Source organism: Lipophrys pholis (assembly GCF_963383615.2).
Source record: "Lipophrys pholis genome assembly, chromosome: 17".
Taxonomy (NCBI): domain Eukaryota; kingdom Metazoa; phylum Chordata; class Actinopteri; order Blenniiformes; family Blenniidae; genus Lipophrys; species Lipophrys pholis.
In genome coordinates, this window is record NC_137643.1 from 8,822,440 (window position 1) to 8,841,756 (window position 19,317).

The following is a 19,317-nucleotide window of genomic DNA, read 5'->3' on the forward strand; positions in this document are numbered from 1 at the left end:
GAGAGTGTCCTTTCCTCTGGTTATACACTGTGCTAATGGATGGAAGTAGGAAATGCTTGGTGAGAATGTGGCGTACTGAGATGAAGAATCAGTGGCAAAACGAGCCGGTGATGATGATGAGGAGGAGGAGGAGGAGGAGGAGGAGGAGGAGGACGCCAGGAAGGAAAACATGAAAGGAGATGTAGTCCTCAGGCCAAAACCACATCATTGTGCTCCCTTCCAGCACACATTCAGCAAAGTTAAAAAAAAAAAAGAAGAAAAAGAAGAAGAAGAAATGTTTTCAATTCTAATATCGTACAGAAAAAATATGGTTTGAACAAAGTTTCCAGCTTTGGGTTGAACACAGTGACGTCAGCCCTCTCCTCTGCAATGACTTATGCACCATTAAATTCGGAGACAAACAGATTGAGCGCAAAGAGGAAAAGATGCTTTGAGTGACAGTATCTCATTTAGTGGCGGCGCAACTATGTGAGAATCAAGAAAGATCCGAGTTTAAGATAGATGTAGGAGAGTGATGAAGTTGTAAAGGGAGACGAGGCTCCAAAATAGAGCGAAAACAAGGTTAAAAAAACTGTGAACATAAGTATGCACATCTGGATCTGGGATGGCTAAATGCTTTCCAGATTCGGCCGATCGAGCACAGCCAGCCACCCCTCTTTGTAGTAATTGTATATTTAAATATCTACCTTCAGAAATGGTATGACAAAAGGTCGCAGAGGGAAGTTGGTGGCTTCTTGGAGCTTGGAGTGAAAATCTTCGATGGTTAGCGTGGAATTCTGGAGGAGAGAGAGAGAGAGAGAGAGAGAGACAAAAAGAAAACACATGAATCCATGTGGAAGGCATTAAGTGATAATATTACTTATTGGAAGCTAAGCTATATCCTGGCCTGGAGTGAGTGTTTTGGGGTCGGTAATAGGAAGCACATGGGCAGGCCACAGTGAAACGAGCCGCAGAAAACAAAGACACACATCTCCTCCAATTAACTAAACAAACGCACACGCAGAGGCACGTCGTCACAAAATATGTTGAATGTAAGAGAAATTTGGTTAAACTTGTGGAACAATTTTGGACACAGACGTTAATGTGAGAATTACAGGACGTTATCAAATACTTCTCTCGTCCCACATTCCAGTTCGGTGTCTCATATTGAAAAATAACATTCATTTCTGTAAACAACCTTTAAGTGCAACTCCCCGACTGGCTTTTCCAGCTATTTTCGCATTAGCACAGGTCTGCCGCTTTACTACCATTACCAGACGCCGAAAATCAGTATGCATATTCTATATGGGAAATGTATCCGTTGCATGAATAAAGATGAGTTGATTTATGCGCTGCATTCCCCAATTTGTGTCCAACAAAAATAATACGCATGGTGCAGTTTCGCTCGAGATGCTGTGAAATCAAGCTTCTTGCAGCCAACATCACAGGGGACGTGTTTATTTTCTCTCCTAATTGCTTTTTTCTTTTTTTTTTTTTGTACCCTTTACTTGAACATTCACTTGGATGTTGACACAAAACCTCTGTGTCGTATACGTCTACATGCCTGGCATCCCCCGTCCTTATCAAGGTGGCACATGAGCCTATCGCATCGCTGCCGTGGCGCCCCACACCTGCGCGGCGTCTCTCCATCGGCGCCAGCAGAATAACTGTCTGCCTCTTTTCACAGACCAGATAAGAGCGAGGTGACCAAAATACATTATAGTGGCATGAGGTGGAATGGGAACGCGTGCAGGAAGCAGGGAGGGGGTGGTCTATTTACTGGGTATTTCCGTACGACCGCAAGCGGGAGGGAGGCATGGGTTTGTGTTTGGAGCCGACTCCCACATTTATTAAACCCTCCGTCATATTCCTGGCTGCCTGTAAGGTATGACGGGATAACAGTGACCCTCGTTTTGAATGTTTGATCCTAGTAAAGATGATAAATTTACACATGCCTGACAACATGCATGTTTGTATGTACATCAGCCTTGTATAACCTAATGTTTGCACTTTATTAATGTTCACTTTTGTTTGGCATTGTCAAAGAGGTAGTGTGCAGTTGTGTTAAGTGTACGTATAAATAAACCAGAAAGGGAAAATATTCAGGCGAGACATAAGACATGATGAAAAAATAAAACAGCGGCAGATATCATTTTTTCCTCCCCACTCTCTCAGCGTTATTTCCCAGACCTGAATTTTGTTACATTCAGTCTTACATCTGTTCGCCCAGATTGCGTAGGGGCTGTTCTTGACAGCTAGTGAAGCCTCCCGAGTCTCCTGCTCTCCCTCTCCCCGGCACACAACTCGCTAATTAACGGTGTCACTCTTTTCAATAAGGCAGGGGGAGGGACAGAGGGAGACAGTGAGCGAGAGAGGGATGATGGGGGGGGGGGGGGGGGGGGGGGGGGGAGGTGAGAGCGATATGGTGGGAAGGTATGCGCGCCAAAAGGACACAGGAGAGGCATGTGCGTATGCAGACGGTGAGAAAAACAAACATAGTGGAGCCAAAAGGAGGTTATGCTCTGTGTGGCTAATTAAAAAAAAAAAAAAAACTCCCTCCATCTCCTCCTCCTCCCCCTCCTCCTCCTCCTCTTCTGCACAACATTCAATCACTATTTCTGTATTCCCCTGCTCGTTAGGCTCAGATTTTCTCTGATCACACAGACGTGTGATAAATCTTCAGATTTGCACATGCAGTTTATACCATATGCTTTTACCGACATAGCCTTAATATAACCATGTCAGTTAAGGTGAGGAGCACATCTGTCTCAACAAATCTCAGTTGGAGAAATGTATTTTTAGGTTTGCGTTTGATTTCGAGACGTTTATTTGTCTCAAACACAATTATACACAGTATAATGTGCAGTGAAATGTTCTTACCACCTGATTTGTATTTTTTAATTATAAATGTTAACATCTCTTGTGAAGAAAACACGTCTTTTTTTCCCCTCATACGTGCTCTTTTCATCAATGAAATTGATTTATCGGATATCATGAGATGTTTAATTCTCCTAAACTGATGGATCTCAATTAGGATTAGGAGTGTGATTATTGTTAATGCTTTCATTTGTGCACCTACTTGAAGCTGCAGTCCTCATTTGACGGCACTCAAATCTTTATTCTTAATAAACTTAATATTCAGCTGGCTGTGTCATCTTGGGTTGTCTGGTACATTCGCAAACTCAGTAATACAATCAGGTTATTAATTTATTAGCAGAGCACTGATGGGTTTCACTCCAGAGAGAAGAATTTTACACTCTTTATTTTCACAAAAAGTCAAAATTAGCTCCAGCAATGAGTACTGCGAAGTGATTTAAACATTTGTTCCTGTGGCGGTAGACTGTTTCTGCTTTAGAGAACCTCTTTCATGTGGTACTTCACCAACTGGGAGCAAATGCTCACAATCATTCTCAAATATCCCATTAACTCAGTTACCTCGGAGCCCTTTGACCCTTTTACAGCTTATATACATGGTCGCTACTTACCACCAGTCCCAGCACTAATGTGCGAACTCGCTCTCCGATTTCAGGTGAGATGTCGTTTCCAAACTGCTGCAGAGTTGTGAGGAAGCGCTTGAGCTTGCTGAGCTGGCGGGCGCCGCAGGCCGGCGGCAGCTGCTGGTTGGCCAGGGAGGACGAGGACGAGGAGCTCGGGCCGTTGCTGTAGCCATTCGGCGGAGAGGGAGCGCCGTTGAGCGCCGTTGGGGAATGGCTACTGCCGTTTGTGACTGTGGAGATAGCAGACACTGGTAAGAGAAATCATACTGTATTTTTTTTTTAATGATTTTTTTTTTTTTTTAAACAAACACAGACAAAGACAAGCCTAAAATCACAAACATTCCTTTACAAAACACAAGCATCGGCTTCTTGAAGACTTAACCACTGATTTGAAATGATGCACATTCCCCAGAAAACAACTCACGATCCCCAACATTTGTTTCCAATCATTGTGGCTCCTTTGATCCTCGGCAGCATCCTCTCATAAAAAACATATTTCTGCATTTGGAGACATGTTGCCTTCCCAGTTTAACCTCTTTCCGGCAGTCTAAACAAGTGGGGACAGTGCCCCCCCCGCCCAACCACCACCCCCTGTCGTGCTGGAGCACAGGAGCAACGTGTGTGTGTGTGTGTGTGTGTGTGTGTGTGTGTGTGTGTGTGTGTGTGTGTGTGGTGTGTTGGGGGAGTTGGTGTACAAAGAGATACAAGGCGGCATAAAGCTCTCTCTCTAATGAGATTAGGTTTTGACTAACTCCACTCACTCCCCCTCTGGCCGCCGTCCAAAGCCGCCACTGTAAAGAGAGGAGAGAGAGAGACGAGATACTCAAACTGCATCTGGTAACAATTACGTCGGATGGAAATCAAAGCATACTGCTTTGTTTAAACCTTCGGCGTGCGTAATGAGAGAGCCGGGCCTTTCCTCCTCATTGCACGGAAGCCCCGACGTTAATTGTGGAGCGTGAGCAAAAAGAGAGAGAGAGACACGGAAAGAGAAGACAGATACCAGGGTACAAAAAAAAAAGAAAGAAGAAGAAGAAGAAGAAGGAGAGAAAGTGTGCGGTTGAAAAAGGAGAATAAAATGCCTCTGTTGCAGGGAGCAGCTCTACCAACACAGACTTGAGTGCTCAGAGCATTTTGTACCACGGGGCCTCGGATTCTTTGATTCTAGTGCTCTTCATGCAAGTGGTTAAGTATGCACTTCTGACTGAATACTAGGGTGTAATTTGCTCGTCACCAGCAATGTGCACGACATGGCAAAGCTCCAAGAGTTTGTAAGTGGGGGCGTCGGTGAACTTGTTGGGGGAGTTGTTGGGGATTTACTACAATTATAGTCATTCCTTTTTTTTATTCTTATTGACTCCATACGTGCATATAGTGCCTTAATAGTGTTTACGTGTTTTTTGCAAATGGCTGTGGACTTCTTGAAATCACAATAGAAATGTTTTAATGCTCCGACGTGAAACGCAGCATGGGCTGCTCTTCTCTCCTATTTTAAAGCTGTAGAGCAGACTGTGAGGAACACTTCAGTATAATTTGTTACGAGGGGGAAACACGAGGCTCCTAAAACAATAAAAACACTTTCATATGGACGTTACATCAGCTCTGATTTTATGAATGTAAGTGATTGTAAAAACTATAAACGTGATAGAAAAGGCTCGCTCTGGAGTGGTCATGACAAGTTGTTATCGATCAGGGGGTGTCAAACATGGAGCTCATGCTGAATGACCTTGAAAGTGAACATTCCTAGATTATAGTCTTCCTTTTTTTTTTTTTTTTAATCCAGTCATTTTTCTTGTCCTGACTCACCCGAGATTAAATTCTCCTGAACAAAATGACTTCAAAACCGCTGCCATACATAATCAGAATGGAAGAGTACCACTTTATCGGCCCATAGTGTTTAATCCTATAACACCTATGTTGTATTTACATGCGCTTGTGGAGGACTGATGCAGACGTTTAGTCGTCTTCCCCCTCAGTAAAAAGGCTTCTGCTCGGGAGTCATATTTTATATTCTTTCATTCACGTTGAACCGAGCGATGATTGCAGCCAGTCACAGGTTTGCAATGGAAATGGCTTCGGTTACTGACAAGGAAAAACACCACTGTGCCTTTTTTCCCAACTTGCTTGATGTCTCCATCAGAGCAGGGAACATTGTGCGAGACGTGAACGGAGCTGTTAAAGTCTCCAGGTAATGTGCACCTTTGCTGCTACACCTTAACTGCTTCTGGTAGTCGGGGGGAAAAAAAAAAATATATATAAAAAAAATCGTGATGCACTTACGTGTAGTGGGTGTGTAGGAGCTGTTTGCGAGGTGCTCCTTGTGTACTGGGCGGGGGTGGCATAGTAGGGGGGGTCAACCTGGACTGTGTCTTGACGTCCGCAGGTGAGTCGGGGCATGGTGGAGCGCTTCCCAGTGCGATCTGAGGAAAGATGGAGGAATATATTATAAGAATACTCAACACCAAACATCTGTACTGCTCCCACAAATACATACAGATATGTACACAAACAGCAGCAGGATTAGATTTGATGAGGAGCCCAAGACGCTCCACGTCCGGAGAAAAACAGGTTTCCACATCATATGTGACGCTGACGCATAAAGCTCTGACTATACAATCAGGAACAAGAGAGACTCACGGACACAGAGACACCTGAGAGAGGAGCGTAAATCTGCAGCGAGTTCGAGTCTCATTTCACCACCATCTGTGCCATCATGCAGCCCGCTGTACCCCCCCCCCCCCCCCCCCCACCCCCCCCCCCCCCCCCCTCCCACCAACCAACCACCACCACCACCCCCCTCTCAGCTAATGACTGCAGTGTTCATTACTCTCAAACTAATACACACATTCACTCTCGCACTGCCTTAATCCCTGGATCCATATTCACATCTGTTCAGGCACATTGCAAAATTAGTCTATTAGTCCACCAGTGTAATATTCGGTAAAACTGAAAGAAAGTTGCATCATATTCGCACTGTGAAAATTTCAAAGACAGAACTTTTATGGAAAAAAACAAACATTTCCTTTCATGATAAGCCTATTTTCACCTAGTTCAGTCGCCTTTGTTCTCAGCAGATAACTGACCATATCGAACAACAACGGGACATTATCAGAGTCTTGCAGCGGCGCCAGGGCCAAGATACACAACTTCCTCAGTGGAAGCATTACCCAGCCGATCGGAGCCACAGACTGTTATCAAATGTGTCTGTGGCACATTGGGAAAAGAAGATTATGAAAATAATGAAGACAGAGGAAGACGGGGGAGGGAGAAAAGACGAAGAGTGAGAGAGAGGAGGAGAAATAAACGTGTGAACAATGGAAATCATATTGTAATGCTCAAAAACACATACAGGTGAACTCACGCACACACAGACCAGTGAGGTGAGCATAAACAATTTACCCAAGAATGGGGGGGTGTCGAACTTATCGACAGTCGCATTCAGTACAACTGGATCCTAACGGGATTGGAGCAGTCGGATGATAACTTCATAATCTAGAAATATCACAATGTTATATTTTATTGCCAAAAACACAAGTACTCTCTAAACTTCCTGTTTACTCCACTTTTTAGTCTAAGTCTAACAATAGCAATGTTCTTTATTGTAATCTGTAATTGTACCTGCCACAGACTTTAAGCCTCATATACTAAGATAATGTATCAAGAGTGTTGAATTCCCTGCTCACAAAAATGTACTGCATTATTTCTTTATTATATCAACTATAACACAAACGCAAACAGCAGTATCTAAATGACTGACAGATGGAGCAAGCAGTATAATGTACCTTTTCAGTAATAATGTATTCAAACGGTACATTCTAAGTCTTTTCAACAGTCACCATGTTTTTTGTTTTCAACACAAATTTTGCCATAGAAACAGTTGCTAGGCACGGTTGACTCAGACCCACCCCCTAGTGGAGGTACAGCGACATGACCATGTCAATGTGAAGGACGTATAGAAGTATAAGTGCATTAACTAAAACACCACTTGAAATGAATACAATCATTTTCATACATAGAACACAAATGATCTTTTCCTCGATTTTCAGCTCAAACAATGCAAACATTTCCAGCTGTTGTAAATCAATGAGTGCATTTGTCTTCAAACTAATATGGCGAAGAAGCCTGTCACTTCTCAGAAAACAGTATTTGTGCAGACGAAGGGAATATTAGGAAGAAAAAAGGAGATGGTTTTTTATCGCATTATCTCCCGTGCAGCTTTGGGTCTAACGAAACAGTGAAACGCTCAGTGGACAAACTGGGAACAGCAGTAAATAGTATTGATATAACACATACAGTTAATGTTCTCTTTTTTGGAAAAAAAAAAAATATATATATAGTTATATTTTGTGACGTTCATTTGTGTGTTTAAATGTAATGTACACTCCGACAGAATACATTCTTGCCCGTCTCATTCTGTGCCATAGTTGGAATTTTTTAAAGGAAAGAGGAATCGCGATGTGAGAGACAGGATGGTCTAAGCCTGTTAGCGAGGCCCAGCCTCAACAGCACTCTGCTTTGCTGCAGCCGAGGTGCACTGTGACTAAGTATTTTAGTCACGCCAGCTTGGCTTTAGCAGGCAGGCGAGTGAAAGATGGAGATGTCAGTGAAATTCCAATAGCACTTCATAGCTCCACTTCCGAGAGAATGTTTGGGCAGTTTTGTTTATTCTGCATGTTGACCCTTTTGAGAATTATGCGGGGAAAGGGGGGTTGGGGGGGGGGGGGGGGTGTATGATGTAACCGAGTGAAACAATTCAAGATTTCGACAAGATATAAATATGAGCCAAAAATCATCCCAACATTTTTAAGAGCGGCAGCATGTTGGGGAACAGCGATGATAAGCTCCTCGAGGCTTCAAAGGTTTACAGTGGCTCCTGCACTGTGACATACAAGGGAGGCAGGATTAAATTTCTTAAGCAGTCTTAAAAGAAACAAGTAAAAGTCTGAAAGAAAAAAACTGTCCAAGCTGCTTTGAGATGCTGCTTATGTCCGTTCTAGGATGAAAAAAAAAAAATAAAAATTTAAAATGGACACTTCAGGCAGTAATCCACATAACATTGACCCTCTCCAAAGAGGCGGGTTAACTGATGGCACTGTCTAAACATCGAGTTTATTCAAAGGTGATCGGAGGGAGTGAAAACTAAACCACAACAGAGTTAAAATGTTTCAGGTTATCTGGTAAGTCAAAAGTTCATGTGCTACTCAGGTACACCGTTAAAAAGCATTTCTGAATGCAAACATACTGTTGACTTGCACAATAACAAAGCTTTAGTCTGGCAATGAAGCAGCGGCTTGAAATGAGAGGGAAACTGGGGATGCGACAGCATGAATGGATACAGTGAGATTAGTAGGGAAAAAAAACCGAGTGATTAAGAAAGCAGAGAGAAAAGGAGCAGAGGTTAGAGAAGAGTCAATATGAAAAGAAGACAGAACGACTGACAAACCAAATCTTTCTTCTGACTGTTCTTCACAATTGGTGACTGTCTCCTACTTTCTTTCTCTGCCCCCCCCCCCCCCCCCCCCCCCCCCTTCCCACCACACACACACACACACACACACACACACACACACACACACACACACACACACACACTCTCCACCCTGCCAACCTGCCCAGACTGAGCAAGGTTTACTACTCTAATTTCACCGCAGTACCCCAAAAAAAAAAAAAGGAAATGTCTGGACTATTTATTTTATAAACTCGGGACATAGCAGAATGGCGAGTGGAAACATATAGTCTTACCTCCGGCTGCCAGCTATCATATCCTGCATGCCGGCCTAGAATATGATCTATGAAAATACGGGGTCATTAAAAAAGACAGGCGGGTGACAGGACTCAAGGTAATTCATCATTTTCCAGTCAAACACAAAAACCTGACGTGTGTGTGTGTGTGTGTGTGTGTGTGTGTGTGTGTGTGTGTGTGTGTGTGTGTGTGTGTGTGTGTGTGTGTGTGTGTGTGTGTGCGCGCTCGACCAGCCTAAATTAAATAGAGTAAACTCACCATATCACACATGGTTGTGCTTATGCTGCTTTGAGGCGTACCATAGGTCTGTATATTGCCTTTTCTAATTGTGCAGTATGTTTACTGGATCTTTAATTGTTAGATGGAGATGCATCAAATTAAGATTCAAATCATCGTATAATTACCTTAATTGTTGTGAGCAGATAATATACTGTAAAGACAAAATGACTCACTTCACAATAATGCGATGGAATCAAGCACTCCCTTCAAGTCGGGTCTGAGCGATGCCTTCCCCCAGAAAGTGAATGAATTATGAAATAGAGGGAAAAAAAAAAAGAATTCCAGACAATAAAAAAGACAAAACCAGATTTGAGTTATGCTTTTGCTGCCTACAGACAGGAGGAACAGGCATTCCACCACAAATTAGCACTAAGAATCAGAGACGTGAGGGTTGGGAGGGGGCATGGCGAGGGTCAAAATGTGGTGTAAGCGCCGTTACGGGGGCTCAACCATCCCTCTCTTTGAGAACCCTTTGGGTTACGAGCTCGTGGTTGGGGAATAAGACCTGGGTCAGTGGAGTGATTGGATGCTCGTTGGAGGAGACGGGTGAAACAAACCCTGAAAGCATTTGAAACTCATCTGCAGTCCCTCAGGTAAAGGAGATGAAGGATCAAGAATGAATTAGTGTGAAATCCAGATGCACGCACAACCAAGAAGGAGAAAACATGTTTGTGCACGATCGAGCCTAACACACACACACACACACACGCACACGCGCGCGGTTTATAAACAACATTGTCTCTGTTTCTGATTTGATCCAGAGAACTGCAAAGCATATAAACCGAATAGAATCAATGGCTTCATACTAACCAACAAGCACTGTGTGTGTGTGTGTGTGTGTGTGTGTGTGTGTGTGCACGCTATCCATTTTCATTAGTAAATGCAGCAAATATACTGATAACTATATGTGCAGGCAAACAATCGGTCAAGCACTTGTTTGATCATGACAGTAGAGTTATGTTGAGCAGTATGGGGTACTTGTTACCTCGTGCATAATTCAGTTTTAAAAGCGCACCCTTAAACAACCTTGAAAAGTTGTGCATCTGCTCCAGTCTAATACATCTGTTAAAAGTTAATGGCTGAATGCAAGTCTGTTGTCCATTTATCATCCCTGTTACTGGCCTGCCAGTTGCATATTGTCGGGCATGAAGCAGGTCTGTGGTCAGCCGATGGTTTTCCAGGACTGGACAGGTATTGATGTGCGGAGCTTTAATGGAAAGGGCTGATGAGTGCTTTGACTTTGCCTAACTCACTTTACGACTTCTCAGAAGTGCTGTTGTCCAGGAATTAATGGCTTGAAGAGGATGTGAACAGTAGTTGAAGCGGCAGCAATTTGCTATAAAAGAACAGAAGAGTCTCTTTAATGTGTGTTGATTCATTTGTGCACTCTGTGGAGGTAGAGGTGCCAAACCTATTGATCATACCTATGGATGACGGCGATTAGCGTTCTGGCAGCAGCAGCCACTTGATGCGTGCTTCTATCTGAAGCGTCACAAAGGCGCTCTCAGTGCAAATATTTGCCGTACAGGTGGCCCAGATGAATTCCAAACCCATGAGGATATCACGGTGGCGCCTCATTAAATGGAGATTGTTGCTCAGCTCACACTGGATATGTCAAAGCTAATTATGCTGCAATCCGACTGCATGATGAGCTCTCACGTCGAGTCCACTTCTATTTGCAAAGTCTACGTAAAGTTATAATTGCACTGATAGCAGAAATATAGTTGAAGTGTTATATTATAGCACAGAAATGCCAACTTGGATTTATTCACACTTCCTCCAATTTAGAAGAATAAACCTTTTTTGTGACTGAAATATAACCAATTAGATTGATCTTTTTTTGGGGGGCTCAAAGCAAAGAACCCAAAACCACTGGTTGCCATCATTAGAGAATAACACAGGAGACGTATGCTCACCTGTCACAAGTCTCTCCAAAAGGCACCCTGCTGAAATAACAACGCAAAAGTTGCCCGGCTCTGATTCGTAACTTCTTTAATCGATCCTCGAAATGAGGCAGAACCCTGGACGACGACCTGCCAATCACGCGGATGTCTTCACTCTTACATCACCGGCGTGCATCGTCCGTGATTACGTTATCCTCACTGTTTGCAAAATCTCCCTCTTTCTTTTTCTCCCTTTCTTCGTCCCCCCCCCCCCCCCCCCCCCCGCTCGCACCCTCTTTCAGCCGAGCTCAAAGAAAGGAGATTTTATCCCCCCGCTGACTTGTGATACATGCCTTTTCTAAGGTTACATGCGAGTTACATCACTCGCCTAAAACCAGGTTGTTGCAACGAAGGGTATCTAGGAGGAATGTGGTCCCTGAGAAGCAGTTCAGCATGTTACATAGAGGACTTTGCTAACCCACAACTCAAGGCGAAAAATACAATGTGATCTCAAAACCTTATACATTTCATCATCGCGCACAAGGCTTTGGGGGTCATTTCATATTCAAATCCCCTCGTAAAACGAGGACAACATTGCCTAACCTTGATATTTTAGATTACTCATCGAGCCGACAAAGTCTATCATCAGGAGATCGTCCCACAATCTCCATTACACACTTCATAAGTTAGAATTGCCTTTGTGTGCATGTGTGTGTTTGCATGTGTGCATGTGCTGTGATCGTACCATTGGAGACCCAGAAAGCGGCGTGATAACAGTGGCAGTAATATGCCACTTGAGAGTACTTCACACTGGCAAATCCCATCCTTCAAAACGACAATGGATTTCAATCACGCTGGGTGAATTTTTCGAGAGGTGGCGGCTGTGACATAAACAATTTACCGTGCGCCGGTGCTTTGCGAGAGCACAAGATTGTATTAGTCAGACATAAGATACCATCATTATGGAGTTAAATGGGAAAAAAAGTGCATATAGACTGATCCACTCCAGCACAATGAAAACTGTATAATCCAGAGCTGCATCGTGCACATTGATATGTAAGTGTTGAGAACTGTGAGGCATCAAAGCTGCAGGGAGCCTGTGAATTGAGCATTAACGTCCACAACGCAGCAACATCCGCGCAGGATGGAGCCTTCAGGTGTGCAGTGGAAACACACACACACACACACACACACGATAATGTGTGAAGAGAGGGAGCAGGGCCGATAGGTAATGGAAGAGATGAAGCGATACTGAGATGGTGTGATAGCAGCTTGTGGTGATTGCTGTGTGTGCTGGGTACAGATGTGGAGAGAGAGCGACAGGGGAAAAGACACAAGAGAGAGATTACAATGGCGGGAGTGAAAGGACAGATGTGTTAAAGAACACCGCTGGGGGACAGGTGGGATGATTGAGATTCAGACGGAGTACAGAGAGAAACGAGAGGAATCTATCTGTATGCAAGAGGGACGACACACACACACACACACACACACACACACACACACACACACACACACACACACACACACACACACACACACACACACACACACACACACACACACACACACACACACACACACACACACACACACACACACACACACACACACACACACACACACAGATGGAGTAGTATGCAGAGCATGTCCCATCAAACTCCACCCGGTTGTCAAGAAGATGTATGGATGCAACGCCCTACCGCAAGCCCACAAAAACACAAATAATTACACACACACACACACACACACACACACACACACACACACACACACACACACACACACACACACACACACACACACACACACACACACACACACACACACACAGATCTGATTTCCATTATTCCATTTATCCCATCCCCAGCAGATGCAGACGAGTGTACATATGTTAAATTTCCTCCCTTCCCTCATCACCTTGCTTCCCCCCTCTTCCTCATTTTCTTCATGTCCACCTTCCCCTCGTATGTCTTCCGTCCCCTGCATTCTCATGGTCTATTAACCTTAACAATCCACTGCATGCCTTTATGAACCATCTTTATGTGTTTCTTTGTTTAGAACTGGATGCAATGTGAAAATCACCTGATCCTCCGACATAATTCTTCAAATCAAAATACCTTTAACATCTTTAATAATGTGCATTGCAATGTCTTTTACTCATTATGACACATGCATGTATGCGACATTCCAGTGATTGTAGTAGTAAAAGAGTAGTGGTAGAAAGCAGCCTCAGAGTTTTGCAAACAGATATGCTCCTGATCACTGCTGACAGTCTTTCACATCACCCACCATATCTGTATTTTTTCTCTCTCTCAGTGCAACATAAGGAGATTTCTCAATTGCACACAAAGGTCTGAACACCATCTGTTCCGTCGCACAAACATTAACACACACGCACATATGCACACAAAGACAAAAATACATGAACTACACTCAGACATCCTGCAAAAGCACCTTCGCCTAAACGCACAATGTTACACAGCGGACAATAAAACACATATGGTATATAACATTAGAAGCCTCACTCGCTTAGTTTACAAAAAAAACAAAACAGATTTATAGTAATGTCTGTTTTACCCATCTGTTGACATACAGTCTCTCTTGCAGAAAAGGAGAGAGAGAGAGAGAGAGAGAGAGAGAGAGAGGAAGTAAGTGTTAAGGAACAATAAAAATGATTCACGGTGCCCGTTATGCATCGTCTCAGATCGAACCTACTCCTGCCACATCTTGTTGCCAGGCAAAAAAAATTGAAGTCCAGGATCTTGTAAAAGTAGAACCAGCAATGTGGCTGTGTGGTCGAAAATACTGGACAAACAGACGAGGCTGCATGAGATGAAAGAGGAAGGTAAAGGTAAAGAAAGCACAAGGTGCATTGAAGTTTACCATCGATGTGCGTGTGTGTGCGTCTGTGTGTTGTGTGTGTGTGTGTGTGTGTGTGTGTGTGTGTGTGTGTGTGTGTGTGTGTGTGTGTGTGTGTGTGTGTGTGTGTGTGTGTGTGTGTGTGTGTGTGTGTGAGTGCCACTGCAGAAACAATACTGGGATCAGACTTTTTACCACAGCAGGGCCGAGCAGGGCTTAACATTATTTAGAAAACTGTATCAAAAGCGCTGTTTATTTATATAAAAGCTGCTCTGTCATTTTCATTAACAACATGATGTCAAAATAATGGCATAAATGTTAGCTTTAGAGGGGAAAATAGAGTGATATGATTCAGACGTAAGCCTCAGAGAGCCATGTTTAGCCATTTGATGGAAGCCAGCCTACTGAAAATTGCTTTCTGTATACAGTTTGGTTCGTTTCTGATGCCATGCTGACACAGAGCAAAGTGAGCCCAAATGGGTCTGGGTGTTTTCCCAGACAAGATCCTACGCCAGTAGAGGACTCACACCATATTCTCTACACAAATCCTAATGCCAATGACACATGGTTTTATTCTCTTAAGCTTCACATACATGCAGTTACCTTTTTTTTTTTTTCCTTTCACATGTCTTTATTTCTATACAGACGTATAATTCCAATACGCCCTGTGGTATTTTCATCTGCACTGTACAGAACTGAACAATTCAATGTGAATGGTGTATTTTTGCCTTTAAACCTTTATAAAAAAAAACAAAAACTTTTTTTTGCTCAGTTTAGAGAGAAAAATGGTGCAGTCAGTTTGTTAAAGCCACACACATACGTACACGTACCCTCTGTGAACTGCTTGACCTTAGCTTTGTAGCACAGCTACAATTTAAACCTTCTGAGACCTCTACTGAACACGCTGGCAAACCCTGATACACAGGCATACCCAAATGTTTGTTGTCTTGTTATGTTCCTTCAAGCTACACAAAACTGTGCCTGTGTGTGTGTGTGTCCATGCCAAAAGGTATCACATCGCCGTCCTCAGGAGCAAAATCATTTTTTAACAGACATTAAAGGCCCTTGTGTTTTACATGACAGTTATTTTTTACTACGTGGAGGGAGACAGAGGCTCAGAGCGGGAGGGCGGGCGGAGTGATATACAATGTGGGAAGCGATTGTGTGTGACGAGGAGATGTGGAAACCAGAGGTTTGGAGAGAAGGTATCCCGGAAAATGAGCGGGGAGATGCAGAAGAAGAGGGTCTAAAAATAAGAGATGCATTAGGCACCTATGCGAGACAGATGCGGCGATCAAATGCGAGCGGCAGAGTGCAGAAAGAAAGAGGGCAGAGGCTAACAGCGAGGGAGGGAGGGTTTCTGCAAGGGGCCGGCAGCAAAGGAGGAAACAAGCTCATCCACCTAGTGTTTTAAAAATATCACATGACGGCTGCCATGTGTTGGAAATTACTGCCGTTTAACTATCTTCCCCAAAACCGCTTCGAAAAAAATATGTCTGCAATTTATGAAATGTGTTCCAGGGACAGGCTAAATAGAACCAGATTTGCAAAACAGGAAAAAAAAAAAATAAAAATCCCCTTTACCCCTCACCGCCTCATCTCTGAAAAGCGCTACTCCCCATTCTCTCCTCGCCCCCACGGCTCCTCCACTGCCCTGCAGGGGAAGATGTTTAAAAACAGGGTCTTAGTCACATCTGGTGAGCAGGGAGATGGAGGGCGGTGGTTGGCGAGACCTCTGATCAGGTCATTTCCAGGCGCGCGCGTCGGTGCGTGCGCGACATGCTGACCGCGGTCTGCTAATGGCCCTGATTGGCTGAGAGCAGGCAATGGCTGCAGGCGAAGGCGGCTCGCGACTGGCCTTTACTCGCACACAAACCCATGCACAGATACACACTCGGTACCACCCCGACTCATTCCAGGTCAGCGATGTGTCTCTGTTTCCGTTCATCTCACCATTACACACTTTCTCTCCCTCTCGCTCTTTTCTCTCCTCATTTCACCTTTTCACTGTCTCACCTCAGCGTCGGCCCACAGCCGGCAGTGAAAGGGACGAAAAAAATACAATTTTACCACAAAGCTTGGACCTGTTTCAACTATAGATCTGCATTTTCAGAATAAGAATACGAGAGATACTATCGCTGGCTATATTACACTAGAGAGTACAGCCATTTAATTAACGTAATTAGTTTGAGTCGTTTAACGGCACTATTAAAATTATAGTAAAAAGGTTGCAAGGTATAAAATTACATCATCAAAAGTCATCCAAGGCTGCATCGGGCTGTAAGTTGGTAGCACTCTTGCGTCACAGGTTCAAGTCCGGGACTGGAGGATTTGGGGTTCTGTCTGTGTAGTTTTCTTATCTCCCTGTTTGTTTGTTCCAGGTCCTCCGGTTTCCTCACATTCTAAAAGCACAAACCGACAACCCTTATATTTTAGCCTGACACCTGCTCAAAACACAGTGTGTGAATGAATGAGAAGATTATTCTAATGATTAAAAATTCAGGTTATTTAGAAAAGCGGCAACTGTACATCTGTGACAATGACTTCATTTATCTGGGATGTGTGGGGAGCTCCAGCACATGTTGCAGTCTTTGTTCTGCAGGAGGCGCTTCAGATCACCTCCCTCCCCACACCCGCCCCCCCCCTGTCCATCAAACAACTGCAGCGTTTCAACCAGCACAACTCTGAACTCTGCACCCACACACCCACTGCTGATACTACTAATAGCATCATCACGACAGTCCCATTGTTTTGTTTTTCTGCGGCGTAAACACACAGACACACACACACACACACACACACACATCCACATTCGCACACACGTAGACACACACAGCCTAACCGCTCTCCAGCGCTACAGATGGATGCCACCACTCTCTCTGGAGCGTTGCCAGCGCCAGCGAGTGAACAGCTTGCCTGGCACGGCTCTCTGTGTGTCTGTGTGCGTGTGTGTATGTGTGTGATGGCGTGTGCGTGCGTGTGCCTGCAGAAACAGTAGCGAAATAGCCCAGCACAGATGGGTGGCCAAATTCCCCAACCCCTCCACCCCCACAGCCCCCACCACCACCACCACCAACCCCCCCTGCCTACACACAAGAACACACATGCACGCACAAACACACGCACACACATATGCTCTAAAATAGACAGATACACACACACACACACACACAAACTTGGTTCTGCTTAAGTGTTCCCGACCTGGCACACGCTGCCGCTTGCACAGCTGCTTCCTCAGAAGCACACACACACACACACACACACACACACACACACACACACACACACACACACACACACACACACACACACACACACACACACACACACACACACACACACTTATACACCGGGTATACACACAACTGAGAGCTGGAGTTACAAGCACACACACACATGCATCTGTGCTTAGTTTACTCTTCCTGTTTATGGCATGTGAAATATAAAGTCCACCAACTCCTGCATCATCAGAGCCCACACACAGACACGCACCGACACAAGCATTCCTGTGCATCTGCTGCTCCGAGATACATAAGCGCTCGCGCTAATAGGGTCCTTTATCCGTGGTAGCTATTCAGCAGTGTATGTTTCTGCTTGTTTTCTCCGCAACGCAGAATAAAAACATCAAGGCGTTCAGCTGGAAAGCCTCCAGCCCTGGCAACCTGCCAGCAGAGGCCTATAGATCAGCACGATCATAGCAGAGTGTTAAGACACATCACTGTTTAGTGATTTGACAATGAAATTAAGACATGAAAGCTCTTGCTGGAACAATGGAATCAACAGAATTAATTGCAATGCAGCTGTGTGCCATTGAAACCACTTGAAGTGCTCAAGGTGTGACGTAAAGTCCCGTGACGAGCAGCCCGATGTTGCCTCTTTTTCTCCATTTGCTGCAGCTGATGTGCAAAAGCGCCACTCCTGAACGTTATATTGTTGGAACTGGGGAGATTTCATATCCATTCAGGGTCAAACGAAACCCTCTCAGGATCAAACGGAGGCAGAGAAAGTTTACCCATGGAATAAGTCCGTGGCCAGGGCGTCTGCCAGTCAGTCAATGAGCTCAGGCGTCTGGCAGCAGGTACTCTCACCCCGGTACATAGGGGAAAGCATGGTGGCTGGCAGTGCCAACTGTGCACTGGGTAGCCGTGCCAACTCCGCCAGCCTTGCAGTGTCTGTTTGCCAGTGCCATCTGGGAGGAACAGCTCTGCGCACATACAGTAGTCCTCACCTCAGAGGGCACGCACACACGCACGCACACACACACACACACACACACACACACACACACACACACACACACACACACACACACACACACACACACACACACACACACACACACACACACACACACACACACACACACACACCTACCCCCCTGATTCCTAACAGGGCACGCCGCACACACGCCGCATTCCACAAATATGCATGGTATGAACGCCGCGCATACACATGAAGACGTGCGCGCGCACGCACAGCCGGCCGCTGACAGCTCGCCATCTGTGTGCTGCCTCTGACTTCTCCCTCTGCTTCGTTCTCTGCCCTTGTTTTTGCTTTCATAAACGCCCGGTCCCCTTCCCTCCTATCCTCACTTCCCTCTTATCGTGTCTAATCTTATCGAGTGAATTTACGGAACCCTGCGTTGTCACGAGCACTTGTGCGTTCACACACACACACACACACACACACACACACACACACACACACACACACACACACACACACACACACACACACACACACACACACACACACACACACACACACACACACACACATATATATGTATATAAGATTAACATGTGTCATTACTTGACAGGTCATCTTCAGGTTAGCTGGAATTGAACAAGACAGACAGTCCACAGAGTCTCTCTAAACCTATTTTCCTCTTTTACCCGCTCGCTCCCTGTCAGATGTACAGATGAGATGAGGAGCCGGGAGTAGAGCCCTGAAGCGGTTTACTGATACAGAAACAAATGTATATGTAGTCAATACAGACTTGGTCATGCAGACATGACACGAGCTGCCCTTGGATGTATCACATGAGAGCTCCCAAACCCGAGGAAAATATGGA

General features: G+C 44.7%; 1 protein-coding gene across 1 annotated transcript in view; it reads right to left on the bottom strand.

The window, feature by feature from the left end:
- The window catches only part of runx1t1 (RUNX1 partner transcriptional co-repressor 1), a gene marked incomplete at its 5' end in the record, with an annotated part of 54,815 nt that overhangs the window by 14,094 nt on the left and 21,404 nt on the right, over positions 1 to 19,317 (bottom strand). Inside the window, 5 exon segments of the mRNA XM_080485329.1 lie at positions 687 to 776; positions 3,465 to 3,706; positions 5,757 to 5,781; positions 5,783 to 5,869; positions 5,871 to 5,896. Coding sequence (XP_080341455.1) covers positions 687 to 776; positions 3,465 to 3,706; positions 5,757 to 5,781; positions 5,783 to 5,869; positions 5,871 to 5,896 — 470 coding nt within the window.